General features: G+C 39.5%; 1 protein-coding gene across 4 annotated transcripts in view; it reads right to left on the bottom strand.

Annotated features, from left to right (window-relative positions):
• Positions 1–22,941, bottom strand: part of adcyap1r1a (adenylate cyclase activating polypeptide 1a (pituitary) receptor type I) — a 72,511-nt gene that overhangs the window by 32,418 nt on the left and 17,152 nt on the right. For all 4 annotated transcript variants that reach the window (XM_056445292.1, XM_056445300.1, XM_056445308.1 and 1 more), the window contains exon 4: positions 1–18. This exon is cut by the window's left edge and continues 90 nt beyond it. In XM_056445292.1, the coding sequence (XP_056301267.1) occupies positions 1–18 (18 nt within the window). The remainder of the gene's footprint in view (positions 19–22,941) is intronic.

The raw sequence follows: 22,941 nt of genomic DNA, 5'->3' as shown, positions 1-22,941 counted from the left end.
CCCACTCCCACGGGCACTCTGAAAACAACAACAACAACAACCAATGTTACCATCAGCATCTCCATCACAATCACAATCACCATCACGGTCATCATTACCACTGTCATAACCATCATCATCATCACCAGCATATAACCATCTCCATCACCACTGTCCTCATCACATCATTATCATCAACATTATGATCTCCATCATGATCATCACAATCAACATCATTGTCATAACCATCTCCATTTTCATCATTACCATCACAACCAACATCACCATCATTATCACTATCACCACCACCAGCATTATCACTATCACCACCACCAGCATTATCACTATCACCACCACCAGCATTATCACTATCACCACCACCAGCATCATAAACATTATCACCGTCATCATCACCCCTGTCATAACCATCACCATCAACAATGTCATCATCATCATCAACATTATTATCCGTGTCATCATTATCACAATCAGCATCATTGTCATAACCATCTCCATCATTTGTCATTACCATAATCATCACGTCATCATCATCATTACAAACATCGTCATTACCATGACAACCAACATCACCATTATATCAGCATCATCACCATCATCATCACTATCATCACCACCAGCATCATAGACATCATCACCGTCATCATCACTACCATCAAAACCATCTCCATCACCACTGTCCTCATCACATCATCATCATCAACATTATTTTGTCCATCATCATCATAACAATCAGCATCATTGTCATAACAATCTCCATCATCCGTCATCAATGTAATCATCATGTCATCATCATCACCATCACTACCAACATCACAATTATATCACCATCATCTTCATCACTGGCGTCATCACCATTATTTCTCTCATCAACATCAGTCATCACCATCACCCCTCTCATCATCACCCCCAGTATCAAAACCATCCTCATCATCCTCATCACTGTCATCATCATTGCCATCATCAACATCTTCACCATCAACACCACCAGCATCATCACCATCACTGCCATCGTCATCACCATCTTCACCATCACCCTGACCAGCATTATCCCCATCATCATCACCACCACAATCATCATCATCATCATCATCATCATCCTTGTCAACATCATCATCACTATAACTATTATTGTCCTCAGAATCAGAATCACTATCATCAGCGCACCTCACATCTGACAGAGACCTGTATCACTGAGCTCCGAAAATTCTATGATAACAAAATGAATGACTTAAACATGTATCATTTCAAGTAGGCTGGATGAAGCATTTTGCAGTATATATAAATAATTAAGGGCGTCACGGTGGTGCAATGGGTAGCATGATCGCCTCGCAGCAAGAACATCGCTGGTTCGAGCCTTGGCTGTGTCATTTGGCATTTCTGTGTGAAGTTTGCATGTTCTCTTTGCATGTGTTCGCGTGGGTTTCCTCTGGGTGCTCCAATTTCCCCCAGAGTCCAAAGACATGCGCTATAGGTGTATTGGGTAAGCTAAAGTGTCCGTAGTGTATGGATGTTTCCCAGTGATGGGTTGCAGCTGGAAGGGCATCCACTGCGTAAAAAACATATGCTGGATAAGTTGGCAGTTCATTCCACTGTGGCATCCCCAGATTAATAAAGGGACTAACCTGAAAAGAAAATCAGCTACACGATTAATCGAAAAAAGATCACGATCTCGATTCGACCCTACACACGATCTTAATTCAGCTTTTCTACGATTCAGCCAATTATGTTTTCAAGGTCAGGAGAGAAGCAAGGCAGTCGCACAGCAACACTGACACCTTTAAATGACGTTGAAAGTGTCACATACTGTATTTATAAGGTATAATTCACCCAGAAATGTAATTTCTGTCTTTATGTAATGATGTATTCGTGGCCGCGAAATCACACGTGAGCTGACCGCAAGCTGTTTGTTTACTACTGAGAATGCGCGGGTGCACGCATGACGCCTAATTTAGTGAACACAACCTGCATAGGCTGTGAATAACAGTTAATGTTAAGGTTAAATAGTTGTAAATAACGTTCAGTTTGTTGCACAGAGCAATCGTTTGAGGGCCGTGCGGGAGGTTTGATTTGCATGTGTGTTTTTTCTCACAGTGACAGCAGCCATGAGCCGCATTCGGAAGTGAAAGTGAAACCTGTGCGCACATCATTTAAATGATCATATCGCATTTTAGAGTTATGATTACGACACACATTTAATATGTTTTTTCTTTCATAGAGAACACAAAGTGTTGTGCATGAAAATAAATGTTTACTGTGTCAGTATAACAACCATAGCCTATGTATAATTTTGAATATAATGCAAGAAGGAGTCTGATAATGACAATTTACCAATGAAAACAAATGGTCTAATAATGTTGTCAATGGCAGATGACAAGCACATAATAAACATAATAAATCAACTTTATAATTATGAATAATTATATTCTGATGCCATCATTTTAATGTGAATTAACAAACAGGACATGTTGAAAGTCTGTTCAAGTCCACCATAATGACTGTACAAAATTTAGCATTTTAAGCAACAGTTTACCTACAGGCCTAATATTATTATTGTTGTTTTACCATATTAGCAATAATAATAAGCTAATCATATTAACCTTTATTTTACATTTACACAATCGTGAGAAAATCATGATCTTGATTTTAAGCAAAAAAAAAAAAAATCGTGATTCAGATTTTTGCCAGAATTGTGCAGCCCTAATACCAGCATTAACTAATGTAAACAAATGAAGCCTTTTTGTAAATGATTAAATCATCGCCTGCATGAAGTATCTGAAATTAAATTAAATTAGCATTAAAATATGTAATCGTCTGCGTACAAAAAAATAAATAGCCAAAGTCTATCAGGATTCCTGCCGGTGTAACAGATGTGTCCGTTTGATCCTAAATTACACCAAGATGAGCACAGGTGAACCCGAGCGGCCAGCAGGAGGAGCAGTGGCCGCAGTAGAGCTCACTTCACTACTGCTTCAACATCAACAACAACCATCATTACCTAATTTTTATTGATTTATAGCCTACAGTGGAGTTATACATAAATCAGTATAAAATGGTATTAAGAACAAACATTAAATACATTTAACTCAAGGATATTATTTATGTACATTCAGTTTTTTTTGCCTCAGGGTTACTCTGTATTGAAGTCAGGGAATCATCTTTAGATCAATAAAAAAAGAGTTTACTATTTTGCTCTTTAAAAAAACGTGTTTATTTGGTAAATGATTAATTAGGGTTGCGGCAGGAAGGGCATGCGCTGCGTAAAACGTATGCTGGATAAGTTGGCAGTTTGTAAGAATGGGTTTTAACCACAGCGGTTCGAACTGTAGTTCTGCCGAGTGACTAAAAAGTTATCAGCATGATGGTAAAAAAGCTGATCATTTCTAGTCAAACCATTCTTCTGCAATCTTATGCCAAAAATGGACATAAGGGCAGTATAATTAATATTAATAGCTTAAAATGGGGGAGAGCGTTGATATTATGTGATTGTATTGAATTGCAATAAGGAGCAATTAAGTGTTGATCAAAAGTAATTCACAAATACTTGATAATGAAATGATTTAATGACAATAATTCTCTATGGTTACAACTGAATTAAGTACAAATAACTGTCTAAAATGATAAAATATGAAACTATAAAAACATAATAATTGCACCCAGCTCAAATGTAAAAATAGAGTTACCAGAGGTAGAGAGAGACAGGGGGAGGGAGAGACAGAGAGCAAGTAGGCCTCAAAGAAAGCCTAAGAGCAGAAGAGCCAGAGAAGATAGAATCCAGAACAGGAGAGAAGCAGAGCAGGAGAAGAGCCAGAGCAAAGTTTACCAGCTATTTTGTTTCTTTCTTGACCATGTGACTGAAGCCCAAATACTGAGACATTCAGACTGACCAATCAGCATGTAACCACATCGTAAACCCCCCAAAGTTCACAAACCAGGCCCTGATCTAACCAGTATCTGCCTTTGGAGTCAGTATGGACCTTCTAGGGTGCAAAAGACATGTTTTGCCATATAAACAAATATGATAATATATACTCTTTTATATATATATATATATGATAATTTAGACTCTTACAGGTTCATTCTGCTGTGGCGACCCCTGATTAATAAAGGGACTAAACCAAAAAGAAAATGAATGAATGATTAATTAATGAGGCGGTACAGTCCATATACATAGGGTATAGGTGAATTGAATAAACTAAATTGGCTGTAGTGTATGAGTGTGAATGTAAAAGTGTGTACGAGCGAATGATTAATTAACCTATTTGCTGTTATTGTTTATGATTTGCTTTTGTAGTACGTTTGGGGCTATAACCCGTTACTCATACTTTGTAAAACTTGCCTCTGATTATATCTCTGAAAGCACATCGTACATTCATCTTAATAACTTTAAATAAACATGTCAAAAAAAAGAATAAAGGTTTACAGTTTGGTACAGTCAGCATACATTTTGTTTTGTGAATGTGGTACTTTCCAAATAACATAAGGATTTTGTTATTTTGTCCATTTCCGATAATCCAGAATTACAATCCATAATTAAAACCATTTTATCATTTATACTGACAAATTCACAGTACACTTCACAAAAGTAATAAGGAGACTTGGGACCAAAAACGTTTAGTGTAATCACAGCTGAAAAGAAATAAATGGAGAAATGTTTCCGGCTCCTCTTTACAAAAGCAACACAAGGGTAAAAAAATCCTTCCTTACACTTACTAATAAAACCATTGTATAGATAACATCTATGTAATATTTTAAAATGGGTTTCTTTTACTTTATTAGGAATTATGTACAGTATTGTTTAATGTCTGACCAGATTTCTTGTTTCCAAGAAATCATTGCTATTGGAAGAACACTTTTATCTTTAGTTAGGAGTTTCCTAATATAATTGGTATACATTGTTTTATCCTTGACAGAAAGGCCCTTAACAGTAAGCTCTGGAAAAGAATCAGATACTATCCTCACCGCACCGTCAGTCTCTCCATAGACATTATAATAGATTGAGATTAGATGTCTTTGAGTCTCCCTCCCTCCGCTCATTACCAAAGTGATTCGAGAATTAATTTCTGAAATACATCACAGTCATTTCCTTCCAGCTGCAACCCATCTCTGGGAAACACACTCATACACACTCATTCACACACATACACTACGGACAATTTAGCCTTCCCAATTCACCTGTACCACATGTCTTTGGACTTGTGGGGGAAACCGGAGCACCCGGAGGAAACCCACACGAACACGGGGAGAACATGCAAACTTTACACAGAAACACCAACTGACCCAGCCGAGGCTCGATTTAACGACTTTCTTGCTGTGAGGCGACAGCACTACCTACTGCGCCACCGCGCCGCCCTATGAACACTATAAACTACACAAAAAAAAACTATGAGTTAACAAACATTTGAGCAAACGCTATCCAGATTCATTTACTCTGGCTCTGATTCTCCTTTCATATGAATCATAAATCTGGGAACTCAGCATGGAAAAATAACATTTCTCCAGCACTCGTTTGACAGAGCTGATCAATCAAACCTAATTTTAACATAATCCACCAACATGTGTTTAGATGTTTTGCAAACTCGCATGAGAAAAGAACAATGAATCACGCAGGAGAGTTACTCTGGCCACGAGCCTGATGAAGCAAACGCTGTACATTTAGTTTGATTAAAGTCTCCAGAGCGTCGTTTCTTCTCACTGCCAGTGATTAAAGAAAAAGTAAACACGGAGTTTAGGCATTCTGGAGGCACATGTGCTTTCTCACTGATCTCAAATCAGGCTGGACTGGAGATGCAGCATAGAATAACTGTGTTTCCAAACAAAGATGTGATTCATTCATTTTCCTTCGGCTTATTCCCTTATTTATCAGTTATCATCAATTATGTAGGCAGCTGAGTTTCCCTTCCAGCTGCAACCCAGTACTGGGAAACACCCATTCGCACTTGAATTCTCACACACACACACACACTCATACACTATGGTCAATTCAGTTAATCCTATTCACCTATAGCACATGTTTTTGGAGAAAACCCACACCAACACGGGCAGCACATGCAAACTCCACACAGAAATGCCCAGCTGGGACTTAAACCAGCAACCTCCTTGCTGTGAGGCAACAGTGCTAACCACTGAGCCATCCAACAATCCAAAAGGGATGTTTAGTTTAATGGCAACACAAGTGGGACATATAGACTGAAAAATAAAGATTCATTGGATTTACTAAAAAATTGGTGCAAGCGATTGATATGGGCTGAATTTAAACAAACAAATTAAATGTAGTACTGTTCTACTTAATTTGTTTGTAGAAATTCATCCCAAATAAATTGTTTGCACCCACTTACCTTAAAGAAATTCAGTAAATCCAATGAATAATTTTTATCCAGTGCATAGTAACAGCATATGTAATGTTTTTTGTGTAAATACAATGCTATCATTACATCTATCAATGTGCGATGCAATGTTTATAAATGTTTTTGTTTTAACCCTTTAGCCAGCACCCCGACGCGGACGCAAAGTGTGGTTTATTTATAAACTAATTTCGAGAGGATCACGTGCTTACGATCAACACGCCTGGCTCCTCATTAGTTCCGTAATGTGACCCATTAGATGATTACGGAAGCATTATAAATAACCAGAGTTTTTCACTCCAGTTATCTTCGTCTTGAAGCTTTCCCCTCCTTCCACCCCTACTTCCTCCCCCTTTTTTCTGATAGGGCGACACGGTGGCCCAGTGGCTAGCACTGTTGCCTCACAGCAAGAACACCGCTGGTCCAACCTCTTATCGGGCTGGTCGGTGTTTCTGTGCGGAGTTTACATGTTCTCCCCGTGTTCGCGTGGGTTTCCCCCGGTTTTCTCCCACCGTTCAAAAACATATACCATAGCAATAGATTAAACCAAATTATCACCGAAAACAACACTAGTTTACACTTCTCACGCGGCGACAAGCAGGGGAGTTCTCAAGACCTACCTGAGCTCGAACTCCCCTCTCGCCCTTCTAACGGGAGGGAGCTCCGGGCTCAAGGATATTACGAGCTCAGGGCTCTCTCCCGGGACAGCATGCCAAATATGCTTTATTGATTATCAGCTAAGTGTGAACTCTTGAAATTTAATTTAGCATAATATTGGCATCAAATTAAAAACATATACTCAGGAGATGTGTGGCTTTTGACCTATTACTTTTCCGTGTTGCTCCAGGACAAATTTCACATATTTGTTTATGAAATAATAAAATGTTTAGTGCCGTGCGATTCTTTTTTACATTACTTAAGCGTCTATCACTTTTTTCATTTTGAGCATTATAAACTCTAGATGATGGATAATAAAGCCCAGATTGTCTTCTTTCCAAAGATACATAAACTGTGAATGTAGACCAAATTATTCAGCAACCGTTACTGTTTTAGCTTGGGAAGATCATTTTCGAGAAAGGGAGAGAAGGACACCGATATAGCCTCGGAAAACTTTATACAGTAATCTCATTTTTCATGCTATCTTCATCAAATTTGAAATATAAACTCATGAGACACTTGACGTTCAAGTCATATTTTTTTCTAGGACATTATATTAATGTTTTCCTGTGTTTGTATATGGAAAACAAATATTGAACACAATCCAATTTTTTTCTCATGACTTCATTATTTATAACTTTTTATATTTTTTAACATGTAACTTCACCTTTTACCACAGTAAAGCTCAAAGTGTCTTCTTTCCAATGATACACAAGTTGTGATTGTAGCTTACTGGAGACAGGAACTGTTACTATTTAAAGTTAGGTAGGTGTAAATCGAGTGCTGGCTAACCGTACGTTCACACCGAAAGCGGAGAGAGCTTCAAAGTAGCCGGAAAACACTCGTTTTCAATGAGAGCCGGTGGCGATAAGCGGCGAGGAGCAGCGCGGTGCGTCTTCGCCAGTGTGGGCGTCGAGGAGAGTTGAAATCAAGTCAACTTTATGGTAATGTGCTATGACGCGGTTCGGCAGCAAGCAATCACAATGAAGAAGTCCACCGGTTGAGAGGAGCCCAGAGAACACAGACCTGTGAACTTTGGTTCCGACCACAGTTGTTCCGAAGTGTTTGTTTAGTGCAGTTGCCGGATTTCCCATTATGTACTATGTTTATTTACAGGAACATGCATTAAATAAGTTACTGGCGAGTTACTGATGTGCATCAATGTTATATATATTTATCTTTAAAAATCTCATACGACAGTAGAAAACAGTATTGCTGCTTCAGGATACTTCAGACAAATAGACATATTGGATAATTAAGTGGAGCAAGCCACACCACATGCAACTTGATCTTCCATTGTTAAATGAATTTGATTAGAAGTGCGCAACATTTTCACGCTAGAAAGCATGTTTTATGCAGGAATGTAACTGATACGCTGCAGCGGCCCCTTTAAATATGAGATCAACGTAGCGAATTTTGACGCTCTCGCCGCCAGAGCTGAAGGCAGACAGTGTTGTCGCCAGGGCGGCCTGAGCGAACTTGGACGCTCGCACCGCTTTCGGTGTGAACGTACAGTAACAGTGCCTCCTCCACCATGTTAATATCAAATAAAACAGTTGTCATGCCAACTTGCTATAGTACACAGAAGCTCGCCGTTCTTGCCCCGATTTTCTGATTTGTCCATTGCTTTGAAACTGACATTGATGAGTGCCACTGCATATAAAAAGTGCGTTCTGGGGCCAGGCAGCAACTGAGTCATTTCATTTTCCTTCGGCTTAGTCCCTTATTTATCAGGTGTCGCCACAGTGGAATGAACCACCAACTTATCCAGCATACGTTTAAAAAAAATCTGCAAGTTCTGAAAGAGATCAAGCCTCAGCCTGGTAAGAAAAAGTAACTCAAAAGTAACGTAACGCATTATTTACCATAAAAAGTAATGCAACTAGTTTTGGGAGAGTAAATTAATAATGTAATGCAGTGGTCACCAAACTTGTTCCTGGAGGGCCGGTGTCCTGCAGATTTTAGCTCCAACCCTAATCAAACACACCTGATCAAGCTAATCAAGGTCTTGCTAGGTGTACTTGAAATATCCAGGCAGGTGTGTTGAGGCAAGTTGGAGCTAAACCATGCAGGGACACCGGCTCTCCAGGACCGAGATTGGTGACCCCTGATGTAATGCTTTACTTTCAAAAAAGTCACTTTCCCCAGCACTGGTTACAAAAATACACAACACAATCTCACAGCAGTTCGTAACTTTTTGATTTAGTGGTTAATTCATATTAATTTGTACGATCTAATTCATACTATTTGGTATGATTTGCTCATCACCCAATAACGATTGTGTTTAGGGGTGGGGTTAGGTGCCACGCCTCCTTTTTAAAATCGTACATTTTCGTACGACTGAACTTTTGCCACTAAAATGACAAAACGTAAAATACTTACGATTTCTCGTGAGATCAGGCTGGAATACACTACTACAGTTGTGTGTTTGAGGAAAAAAAGCGAGTTCTGTGTGAAAGATCCCTATTATTACAGCATATTCTCCATGAGTGTATCTGTTGTATGATGTTCTTTCCTAAAAGTGAAGTTAAAATGCAGTTTACGGTGATCAGTGGTTTGGCCTTTGGGCTCATGACTCATCAGTGACGTAACTCTTTGATTAGTCTCCGTCTTCAGTCGGGAGAATCTCACCGATGGATCTGATTAGGATCCAGCATTGACCTTTCTGCAGTGAGTCAGTCTGTGATCTGAGTGCGTGTGTGTTCATCTGAACATCTTCCTCAGCTTTCACTATCAGTATGAACACTTTCATCTGCCTGAGCTTCCTTCAGCTCTCATCTGGCCTTTCAGATAATTAGCTTGTGAGTGCGGACTAGGGATGTCAGTCTTCACAAAATCCTGGGATCGCCTCTGTTCTGCTTTTACTACATTCTGGCTTTATTTAACCAGTGAAAGTGAACGTCATTGATGAGCAAGTTCAAACATAATCAGCACATAAATGCAACCATTGCATAACCTAGCAGGTAAATTTGACCCGTGTTTTGGTCCTTCATGCATTTCATTTTCCTTTGGCTTATTCCCTTTATTAATCTGGGGTCACCACAGTGGAATGAACCGCCAACTTATCCAGCATATGTTTTACACAGCGGATACCCTTCCAGCTGCAACCATATACTGGGAAACAACCATAAACTCTTGCATTCACACACATACACTATGGCCAATTTAGTTTTAACCCACGCCAACAGAGAACATGCAAACTCCACACAGAAATGCAAACTGGTCCAGTCGGGACTCGAACCAGTGACCTTCTTGCTGTGGGATGACAGTGCTAACCACTGTGCCACCCCCTCAGATTTTCTTAATTTGATATTTAGAGATTTTTATTTAATCATTGGTGAGGTTTTTAACACACACACGCACACACACGCGCACACACACACACACACACACACGCACACACACACACACACACACACACACTACTACTACTACTAATAAAAAAATTATTATTATAAGTTATGAATAAAATGTTTTTTTTATTTTGTGCATTTAATTTAATTTAAATTAAATCAATTTTTTTATATACAAATCAAATAAAAGCTATTTCAAAATAATAATATGGTCAATAAATGTAAAAAAAGACTACTAAATATAAGTCACATGAGTTCTTAACAGCAGACGGCACGCTAGGCTAGTTTTTTTACGCTAGTGTTCCACAGCAGATGGCAGTCTAGGCTCGTTTTTCTTTTTTTTCTTTTTACCACAAATGGTGCTCTAGGCTAGTTTGTAGAGGCAGATGGTGCTCTAGGTTAGTTTTTAACAGCAGACGGCGCTCTAGGCTAGTTTGTAAAGGCAGATGGTGCTCTAGGTTAGTTTTTAACAGCAGATGGTGCTCTAGGCTAGTTTGTAAAGGCAGATGGTGCTCTAGGTTAATTTTTAACAGCAGACAGCACTCTAGGCTAGTTTGTAAGAACAGATGGCTAGTTTTTAACAGCAGATGGTGCTCTAGGTTAGATTTTTATGCTAGTGTTTAACAGCAGACCGTGCTCTAGCCTAGTTTTTAACAGCAGATGGTGCTCTAGGCTAGTTTTTAATAGCAGACGACCCTCTAGGTCAGTATTTTACAGCAGACTGCCTTCTAGACGAGTTTTTAACACCAGATGTCGCTCTAGGCTTGTTTTTCAACAGCAGACGATGCTCTAACCAAGTTTTTAACAGCAGACATCACGCTAGGCTAGTTTTTTTATGTTATTGTTCAACAGCAGATGGCAGTGTAGGCAATTTTTTTTTACCACAAAGGCTAGGCTCTAGGCTAGTTTGAGGTGCAGATGGTGCTCTAGGTTAGTTTTTAACAGCAGACAAAACTCTAGGCTAGTTTTTAACAGCAGATGGTGCTCTAGGTTACATGTTTATGCTAGTGTTTAACAGCAGACAGTGCTCGATGATCCTCTAGCCAAGTTTTAACAGTAGACGGCACGCTAAGCTAGTTTTTTTACGCTAGTGTTCAACAGCAGACGGCAGTCTAGGCTATTTTTTTTCCTACAAATGGTGCTCTAGGCTAGTTTGTAAAAGCATATGGTCCTCTAGCTTAGTTTTTTAACAGCAGATGGCGGCCTAGGCTAGTTTGTAACAACAGATGGCTAGTTTTTAACAGCAGATGGTGCTCTAGCCGGTTAGCTGGTTTTAGCTGGTTGAGCAGCCTGGTTTTAGAGGGGTTTTGGCCATTTCCAGGCTGGTTTCCAGCTATTTCCAGCCTGGTCTTAGCTGGTCAGGCTGGAAGATGACCAGCGAAAACCAGCTTGACCTTTAACAGCAGACGGCGCTCTAGGCTAGATTGTAACAGCAGATGATGCTCTAGATTAGTTTTTAATAGCAGATGGCGCTCTAGGTCAGTTTTTAACAGATGTGTTCTAACCTAGATTCTAACTTAGATGGTGCTCTAGACTTGTTTTTTACGCTAGCGTTTAACAGCAGACGATGCTCTAGCCTAGTTTTTAACAGCAGATGATGATCTAGATTAGTTTTTAAAATCAGGTGGCTAGTTTTTAACAGAAGATAGCGCTCAAGTTTTTAATAGCAAATGGCGCTGTAGGTTAATTTTTAACAGCAGATAGCACCCTAGGCTAGCTTTTTAGGCTAGTGTTTAACAGCAGATGGCAGTCTAGGCTAGTTTTAACACGAGACTGTGCTCTAGGCTAGATTTTTATGCTGGTGTTTAACAAAAGACAGCACTCTAAGCTAATTTTTACTAATACTACTACTACTACTAATAATAATAATAATAACACGAAATTATTAATATAACATAAGAATTGCACACATCTTATTTAAATTAAACTAATACATTTTTACATAAATAAAAACTATTTCAAAATAATAATATGCTCGATAAATATAAAATATAAACTACTAAATATAAGTCACATAAGCTCATTTGTTTGCTTGTTTATTTAAATTCCTAGTCATCATTTTTAATCTTATTTTGTGTAAAATGTCTGACCTTTTGGCAATCCTATCAAACTATAAATAAAAATAAAATCATTAAACGATTGTCTGTAGCTCTTTGTGGTGTTGCTCGCACTCATGCTTTAAATGACACTAGTATCGCCTTTGTTTTCTCTCTAGGCTTCATTTTCTCACTCTCACTCCTGTTTTTTTTTGGTCTGCGTCTGTCAATCTGCTCTTCTCCCTCTCCTGCAAACGTGGCTGTTTTATTTCCGGCTCAATGATTTTCTGTCTGCGCTGCGCTTTAAGGAACAGGAGAGGACGAGGATCGATGAAGCAGATGTAAACAGGCTGCACACACACAGAGGTCATTCCTCCAAAACACTCTAAATACGTGACTCTAAAGCATTCGGACACCAAGTCACACAGACAAATGTATTGAAATATATATGGAAATGATAAAACCATGACTCTTTTATTCTGAAGAGGAACTACAGATTTCACAAAAGAACATTTTTAGGTTATGCCAATTGCTCAAAAGTAAAACAAAGTAAAACCATGTGAATCAGAGATTTTTCAGCCAAAATACTGAAAACAGTAACTAAAGTAGAGCTGTGGCGAAAAATGTAAACTGCATCGATTCAGAGTTTAACAAAAAGCATCACTATTCTCTCCTGAATCAAGTCTGAGCTTAGTTTGTAACAGCAGGTGGCACTCTAGGCTAGTTTTAACAGCAGAAGGTGCTTTATGCTAGTTTTAACAGCAGAACGTGCTCTAGGCTAGTTTTTAACAGCAGATGTTGCTCTAGGCTAGTTTTAACAGCAGATGTTGCTCTAGGCTAGTTTTAACAGCAGATGGTGCTCTAGGATAGTTTATAACAGCAGATGGTGCTCTAGGCTAGTTTTAACATCAGATGTTGCTCTAGGCTAGTTTTACAGCAGATGGTGCTCTACGCTAGTTTTAACAGCAGATGGTGCTCTAGGATAGTTTATAACAGCAGATGACGCTCTAGGCTAGTTTTTAACAGCAGATCGTGCTCTAAGATAGTTTATAACAGCAGATGGCGCTCTAGGCTAGTTTTTAACAGCAGATGTGCTCTAGGCTAGTTTTAACAGCAGATGATGCTCTAGGCTAGTTTTAACAGCAGATGGTGCTCTAGGCTAGTTTTAACATCAGATGTTGCTCTAGGCTAGTTTTACAGCAGATGGTGCTCTACGCTAGTTTTAACAGCAGATGGTGCTCTAGGATAGTTTATAACAGCAGATGACGCTCTAGGCTAGATTTTAACAGCAGATCGTGCTCTAAGATAGTTTATAACAGCAGATGGCGCTCTAGGCTAGTTTTTAACAGCAGATGTGCTCTAGGCTAGTTTTAACAGCAGATGTGCTCTAGGCTAGTTTTAACAGCAGATGGTGCTCTAGGCTAGTTTTAACAGCAGATGTTGCTCTAGGCTAGTTTATAACAGCAGATGGTGCTCTAGGCTAGTTTTAACAGCAAACTGTGTTCTAGGCTAGTTATTACCAGCAGACAGCACTCTAGGCTAGTTTTTTTATAATAATGTATAACAGCAGACTAGATGTGCTCTAGGCTAGTTTTAACAGCAGATGGTGCTCTAGGCTAGTTTTAACAGCAGACGGTGCTCTAGGCTAGTTTTAACAGCAGATGTTGCTCTAGGCTAGTTTTACATCAGATGGTGCTCTAGGCTAGTTTTAACAGCAGATGGTGCTCTAGGATAGTTTATAACAGCAGATGACGCTCTAGGCTAGTTTTCAACAGCAGATGGTGCTTTGGGCTAGTTTTAACAGCTATGGTGCTCTAGGATAGTTTTTAACAGCAGATGACGCTCTAGGCTAGTTTTCAACAGCAGATGGTGCTCTGGGCTAGTTTCAACAGCTATGGTGCTCTAGGATAGTTTTAACAGCAGACGGTGCTCTAGGCTAGTTTTAACAGCAGATGGTGTTCTAGGCTAGTTTTAACAGCAGACAGTGCTCTAGGCTGGTTTATAACAGCAGATGGTGCTCTAGGCTAGTTTTAACAACAGACTGTTTTCTAGGCTAGTTTTAACAGCAGATGGTGTTCTGGGCTAGTTTTAACAGCAGATGTTGCTCTAGGCTAGTTTTAACAGCAGATGGTGTTCTAGGCCAGTTTTAACAGCAGATGTTGCTCTAGGGTAGTTTTAACAGCAGACAGTGCTCTATGCTAGTTTTAACAGCAGATGTTGCTCTAGGCTAGTTTTAACAGCAGATGGTACTCTAGACTAGTTTTAATAGCAGATGTTGCTCTAGGATAGTTTATAACAGCAGATGGTGCTCTAGGCTAGTTTTAACAGCAGATGGTGCTCTAGCCTAGTTTTGACAGCAGATGGTGCTCTAGGCTAGTTTTAACAGCAGATGGCGCTCTAGGCTAGTTTTTAACAGCGGATCATGCCTTGGCTAGTTTTAACAGCGGATGGTGCTCTAGGCTAGTTTTAACAGCAGATGGTGCTCTAGGCTAGTTTTAACAGCAGATGGTGCTCTAGGATAGTTTATAACAGCAGATGGTGCTCTAGGATAGTTTATAACAGCAGACGGTGCTCTAGGCTAGTTTTAAAAGCAGATGGTGTTCTAGGCTAGTTTTAACAGCTGGCGGTGCTCTAGGCTAGTTTATAACAGCAGATGGTGCTCTAGGCTAGTTTTAACAGCAAACTGTGTTCTAGGCTAGTTATTACCAGCAGACAGCACTCTAGGCTAGTTTTTTTATAATAATGTATAACAGCAGACAGCGCTCTAGACTACTTTTTACACTGTGTATAAAAGTAGAAGGCGCCCTAGGCTAGTTTTTAACAGCAGGCAGTGTTTTAGGCTTTTTTTTTTTTTTTTTTACAGCAGACAACACTCTAGATTAGTTTTTTATGCTAGTGTTTTACAGCAGACAACATTCTAAGCTAGTTTTTAACAATAGATGGTGCTTTAGGCTATTTCTCTTTTACAACAGACAGCACTTTAGGCTAGTTTTTTATAATAGCGTATAACAGCAGACGGCTCTCTAGGCTACTTTTTTACACAGCAGATGGCGCTCTAGGCTAGTTTTTAAACAGCAGACAGTGTTTAAGGCTAATTCTTTTACAACAGATGGCACCCTTGGCTAGTTTTTTTTAATGTTAGTGTTTAACAGCAGATGGTGATCTAGACTTGCTTTTTTAACAGCAGGCGGTGCTCTAGACTTGTTTTTAACAGCACATGGCGCTCTAGGCTAGTTTTTAACATCAGATGACTAGTTTTTAACAGCAGATGGCACTCCAGACTAGTTTTTAACAGCAGGCAGCGCTCTTGGCTAGTTTCTAACCATGCAAAAATACTCACAAGGAAAACATATAAGTTTGCTTTTAAGTCATGAGATAAATGTAAACAGCTATTTATGAAAACTTTTGCTTAAATCTTTCCTAATGATTATTTTAGATTCAAATAGTATTTGTAAGGAATTGTAAAGAATGCGATGCAAGCATGGCTGTTTAGCAATCTAAGCAAACTCAGAAATCTGCTGTTGTATTGTAAGCTCAGAATCACTTCAAGGAGAATAGCAATGTTTTTTCTTAACAATTTTTCTGCAAAGAGTTACTCTAAAGCATTCGAACACCAAGTCACATAGAAAAACACATTGAAAATAGGAGCAATTTATAAAACCCAGCAGCATTTATTTTGAATGAGAACTAGATATGTCACAAAATATGTGTTTTAGGTCATGCCAATTGCTCAAAACCATTTCTAGTAAACTGCAGCTCATTTTCCAGAAACAAGAGCTCTAAGGTCTGAACCAGGTCTTCAATTGCTGTCGTATTAATGCTGTTCAGATATCTTGAAAGTGACGCTTCCTTCTCTGCTGGAAAGCATGTTGCTCTTCTTTGCGGTTGAGTGAACTATTGTCAGCTAATTAACTTAAACGCCCCCAGAGGATCCTGATTGGCCAGCTAAAATTTGCAAGGAATTTAATGGGTTTGAAGTGAGACTGAGAAAGGAGATGAAGCGTACAGTAAAGGAAAACGAAGAGAGCACATGACATCTCTCATTATTTATAGTTATGTGTGTAACATGAATTTTTTTGTTTTATTCTGCAAACTGCTGATGACATTTCTACCTAATTTAAAATTAAAATGTTGTCATTTACAGCTTTTTGTTGTGAGCTTTTTTGTTTTGTTGTGATGCAGATTTGTTTTCATGTTTCATTCATTCATTCATTTTCCTTCAGCTTAGTCCCTTATTTATCAGAAGTCACCACAGCGGAATGAACCGCCAACTATTCCAGCATATGTTTACCCAGCGAATGCCCTTCCAGCCGCAACCCAGTAGTGGGAAGCACTCATACACTCTCACATTCACACACACTCATACACTACGACCAATTTAAGCCCCTTTCACACATACAGACCTTTCTGGGAAATTACCAGCAATTTTTCGGAAAGGTATGTATGTGTGATCAGGCCCTTACCAGGAATTTCGTTCTGGCAATTTTCCGGAAAGAGAAGTTGTAACATTACTGGTTATTTGCTGGAATGCTACGCTGTGTGAACGCAGAAGGAACATTGCCGGAAAGAGCGCGTTCACGTCTAGAACGTGCTGACGTGAGATGTCTACTTTAGCCAATCAGAAGACTCAGACTCATTCACGTCTGAGCTGATTATGAAAATAAAAACCTTTGAATATTTTTCCAGACACATTTAGCTGCTGAATGTTAGTCAGATAATGTTTCTATGTTCCTTCTTAATGCCAACTGTGTAAAAAAATTACCGATAAAATGCTTATGATAAACCGCTGTTTGTTTACCTTCAAGCTCTGACGCATGTGCATGTGAAGCAGCAGGGGAGCGCCAGCACACACACTTAATATGAACGTTTCGACATGTGAAAGTGTTCCTCCATATGTTTTCATCGAAGGTGTTTACAATACTCATCCATCCACAGAGTTTGTAATGTAGTCAAATGTTTACAAATACAAGCGCAGCCATTTAGAGGTCATTTCTGCTTAATGATGTCAGAATTTAACCGGTATTTTGGAATTGATGTGTGAACAGTCTTTTCTGGAAAAAATCCGTAACGTCCTTGCCTGTGAACAGCGCTTTTTTGAATTTACCAGTAAAATCGTTCCAGAAATTTTCTGGATATTTACTGGTATAGCTGTGAGAAAGGGGCTTTAGTTTATTCAACCCGGAGGAAACCCACGAGAATACAAGGAAAATATGCAAACTCCACACAGAAATGCAAACTTGAACTGTTTCTCAAACCAGCGACCTTCCTGCTGTGAGGCGACAGTGCTAACCACTGAGCCACTGTGCCGCATCCATCTTTCATATTTATATAATTTTTTAGTCCAAAACTTCACTCATAATGGTCTTTAAAAGGTCTTAAAATGGTCTTTGACCTGACTGCACCTATAATTTTTTTTAAATCCTCTTTTATAAGCTGTTTGGACAGAACTGTGTTTATGTATAGCGTGTCCACAGTCATATTAGCGTGATATAAAGCCAATAAGTCTCTCTTTTTTTATTTCCTGATGTTAAAATAGGATCCGAATCCCTCCCATTTTGAGGGCGACCGCAACGTTACATAGGAATGGGGTTTCCCCGGCCACCAAATTGATTGACAGCCGGGTATTAACATGTCTCCGTAGTAATATATATATAATCATATCCACAAGACAGGATGTGCTCAAAGCAACTGGGATTAAAAGATCTGTTTGGCTCATTGTGATCATCAATCATCATCAAATGTGATCAAGAATGAGTTTTACAAGTTTAACATGTTTTTAAAATGTGCATGTTTGTGACGGTACAGTCACTGTATCAGCACAGCCACATGTCAATACAATTATAAAAGAAGATGCTTCAATCCCAGTTTGTGGACGTTAAATCAGGTTTATTTTGTACATTAACAAAGCATATCCATAAAGCAGTGGATATTAAAATGTATCCTGTCACATTTGTCGTGCAAAAACAGTGCAAAGTTTAATACGCTCACTGTGTGTGTGTGTATGTGTATGTGTGTGTGTCTGTGGTTGAATTAACTCCAAAAGCTTAAATTAACTCCACAACAAATACATCAAATAATCATTGGGAAAGTTCTTACTGTAGTATTTCTCACAAACATTATGTGAGATCTGCTTCCTTCATGTCTGTCACTGTGCTGTATATCTGACGCAGCCGAGGCAGAGATTGAGCTACACACTGACAGGCACGTGGGAACGGTGGGCGGGCAAAACTAACATTAAAGGCACTGTCAACAAAAACAGCTACAGGATGCTCAGAGCTGAAAATTATAAACCTCTGATTGTGATGAGCCCAAGGCTCGAACCCAGGTCTCTGGTGTGGTAGACCAGTGTTTTATCGTTTAACCACAGGGAGAGCTGATGAACCAAATTGCCGAGGCACAAGGTCTAGTTCACAAAAAAAGAGTTTATTCAGGAAATCCAAAATCATTAAATAAGCAGCCAGGCAAAAACAATGGAAGTCTATAAGCTAAGCAGGTAACAAACATAAAGATCTCCGTAGAGCAAAAGGTACTTTGGCCAAAAACACAAATGAAGAAAGGTTATGACTAGAGGACTAACGGCAACAGCGAGAGCGCATCAAACTCAAAAACCAAGTGACAAATGAAGACAAGAGGGTAGAAAAAATAGGCTAGTCTAAAGTAGGTCGCACACCAGAAGCGCCGCTCGTAGTGCCACGCAGCGCCATACATTTCAGAATTCTTAACATAGGTTTCTATCAGGGTACACACACCGGTGTTGCAGTGTGTCGGCGGATGTCCAGCCACGACTCAGGACACTGTTCATTTCTCTGCCACGCCACAGACTGCCATCTGATTAGTTTCATGTTAAATATCATGCGAATGTCAGCGTCTGGCGTCTGTTATACTTTTAACTGTTATGTGCGCGCTGTGTCGTGGCGCCGAGCGGCGCTTCCGGTGTGCGACCTGCTTAACCCCAAACAGAAACACTGGGGAAAATAAACAATAGCTCAGAATATGACACTGATAGGTTTAATAAATAATCTGATGGGTGTTTTGAGCTGAAACTTTACAGACACATTCTGGAGACAGAAAAGACTAAATCTTAAATCTTGAAAAGGGGGTAAAATAGGTGCCCTTTAAACATTTTTATTGAGTTGGTTATTGGCTCAAATGCGTAGCTTCCCATAGACAAAGAAAAATGAAGGCAATATTTTAGTGAACTTAAGGCTTTTTAAGGCATAACATTTTGTTTTTGAAATGTACGACATTTTAATACTTTAAGACCCCACGGTGGTCAATTGGATAAAGTAAATTGACTGCAGTGTGTGCATGCGTGTGACTAGGGCTGTTTCTCAATTCCAAGAACACAGAGAACGGACTTCTGTTCTTGTGGAGACCGGTCTTGCCAGGTGTCCTCGGAAGAACGAACTCGGGAGACCACGAGAACAGAGAACGCGTCCTGTGAGAAATGAGAAGCTGCGTTCTTTCTAATGGTCACATGACGGAAATGGAAAATTATTTAAACATTACACCATTCATACAACAATTTATTGTTTTTCCCCTTTTCACAATATATACTATTCATAAAGACTTTACAAATATATGTTGCACAATATAAATAAAACAGATTTTAATACGAATTTCAGCAAATAAACACCCTTAATGTGTTTATGCCTTTATTGAGATGTCGATGGTAATGTTTACTTTCACCGTTTCATTTAGGGAAACTCCTGAGGTTAATAAGTGATATCTCTGAACTTTAATAATAAATCTATATAAAATGCTGTGCTTCCCACCTCCAGTCGCAATGACTTCTGGGACTTCTAGAGTTAGTTCGGTGCTCAAGTCTGCATTGGTGCGTCCTCGATATCAAGAACACATCCGGGAAATTTCACGCGTCCTCTGTTCTTGCGGTCTTGAGTATTGAGACTGAACTTTGGCAGCTGATGATGATGTTACACTAGAACAGGAGGACGCAAGTCCGCTGAAGAACGCATATTGAGTAACAGCCAATGTTTAACTTATAAAAAATATTCCTAAATTAGCAGTTTTCAGCTACTTAGCAGCTACTAAAATGTCAATAAAAGTCACTTTGTTAAACAGTAGAGTTGAATTTTCAACATTAAAAGTACAGTGTGTGTGAGTGTTTCAGCTGCAGGGACATCCACTGTCTAAAACAATTACCAGAGTAATTGGTGGTTCATTCCGCTGTGGCGACCCATGATCAACCAAAGGAAAACGAATGACTATCCTTTCTACTCACTATTAAAAACAATCTATGCTGAAATCCCCCATACAAACCTTCTACAGTTTGGTGCATTTACCCCCAAGTGTCTTTCTAGCAACTCCAGCTGTTTTACACGGTATAATCTGGTAGTTTCTGCTCCGAAGAGTCAGAATATCTGGAGTGTCCTTGAGGCTGCAAACCCATGAGTCAGAGAGCTTTTCTTTTCTCCATCTTCCTGTTCTCTCTCTCTCAGCTCATTTATCCACATCTCGCTGTATGAGTCCTGCAGCTCGCACAGAAATAACTCGTCTGCTCTGTAATTGCTGACAGGTGTCACTGCCTCTTCCTGTTTACCTCGGTACCTGAATGCCTCTATAGAGGACGATGACACACTAGCACACCGTGAGCAAAAAAACCAAAACAATGAACGCAATTTCTTGCAACCTGGTTCTTATTTTCCATCACAGGCTCATTCTGAAAACATAGTCCCACAGACGTTTCTGGAGACCGCGAATTATGTAGCCGGGGGTACGTATGGCTGCATTAAATTTTTTTAAGCGAACGCTACGGGGCTGTATGACGGCGTTCCTTTTCGCGCTTACTGGCTGACTGCTTACCCCGTGTGGAGGGCTTTCCAGCTGCAACCAGTTTGTCCAGTTAACTTGTCATGTACGTTGGCAGACTCGAGACGCAAGAGAGGAGAAGACCACGACGACGACGGGGTATGAGTCCGGGGAAGAACAGGTGCAGAATTCAGGCAAGACAAAAACAGAATCCAAAAATTAAAATGAACGAGTGAATAGCAGAGTGAGAATGTGGTAAAATCCGAAAACGTGGTAAAAAAATCAGACAAGGGTTTTTCTTTTTCTGGACGGCTTTTGTAAATCGTTGGTTGGGTTTTAGGGCAGTAAGTGGGTGATCGGATTAATCGATAAAATTGTTTGGGTTTAGGGATGGAGAAGGGTGGGTCAGTCGATTAGTCGGCCGTTCGGTGGACAGCGGCCTCCGGTGGGTTTACGCGAGAACAGCAGGCATGAACAGTATTCTCGAGAAAAATTTAAGATATTTAAAAAGCGCACAGAGTGGCCTCTCGTGGACTCGCGAAAATAAAAACTGCAAAAATATGTACCTCCTGGGATGTATTTCGCGGTCTCCAGAAACATCCACGGGACTACGTTTTCAGAATGAGCCTGTGTTGTTGTTTTCAGATTCTGGACTAATTCAAGAGAGTGTAAAGAATGTTCGCTATGTTATATGATTAATGTAAATGAATCATTTCAAAAGAATCAGAATGTTTGTTTAAACGAATCGGAAAGGAGGAGATTCCACTCACAATGTGTAAATCTATATAAAGGTATTATTCATTCATTCATTTTCCTTCGGCTTAGTCCGTTTATTAATCCGGAGTCGCCACAGGGGAATGAACCGCCAACTTATCCAGCATACGTTTTACACAGCGGATGCCCTTTCAGCCGCAACCCAGTACTGGGAAACACCCATATACTCTCAATCACACACATCCACTATGAACAATTTAGTTTATTCAATTAACCTGTACCTCATGTTTATGGACTGTGGGGGAATCTGGAGCACCTGGAGGAAACCCACACCAACACAGGGAGAACATGCAAACTCTACACAGAAATGCCAACTGACCCAGCCGGGACTCAAACCAGCGACCTTCTTGCTGTGAGGCGACAGTGCTAACTTCTGAGCCACTGTGCCGCCAATATTATTATATTTTTTTAGGGAATTTTTTTTGGCTACAGAAGCTTCCAGTGTACATAAACTGACAAGTGACCAACACAAAATAAATAAATATGAAAAAGAAAAAAGAAAAAAGAAGATAAACATTAAACAGAGATGTAGTTAGTAAAAACGGGACAAATTAACAAAAACAGTGCAAACACTGAAGAGCTCCACACCGAGACGGCCATCAGCGGCGCCATCTTGATGAGGATGTGGTTACCTTAACATTAACAGCCACAATTAGCATATTGTTTAGCTGTGAATTTGCTCAATAATAACGGTAACACTTTATTTTGATGGTCCATTTGAGTATTAGTAGACTGTCTACTGAATATCTGTTGATACTGCTCCTTCAACAGACATTTAACTGACTATAATAAGCTTTGCAAGAACATCAACTTACACTAACCCTAACCCCAACCTAACAGAATACTTATAATCTAATGAGAATTAGTTGGCATGTAGATGCAATGTAACTTCAATTCAACAAACAGACCATCAAGATAAAGTGTGACCATGATCACTGTGTTAAATCTGAACTGACACCACTGTATTATTTTGTATAAATCAATTTCTATTCTGTACTTAAGTGTCTTAAT

The sequence above is a fragment of the Danio aesculapii genome, chromosome 2 (genome assembly GCF_903798145.1).
Source record: "Danio aesculapii chromosome 2, fDanAes4.1, whole genome shotgun sequence".
NCBI classification, from domain to species: Eukaryota; Metazoa; Chordata; class Actinopteri; order Cypriniformes; family Danionidae; genus Danio; species Danio aesculapii.
This window is presented reverse-complemented; position numbering and strand designations above follow the sequence as displayed.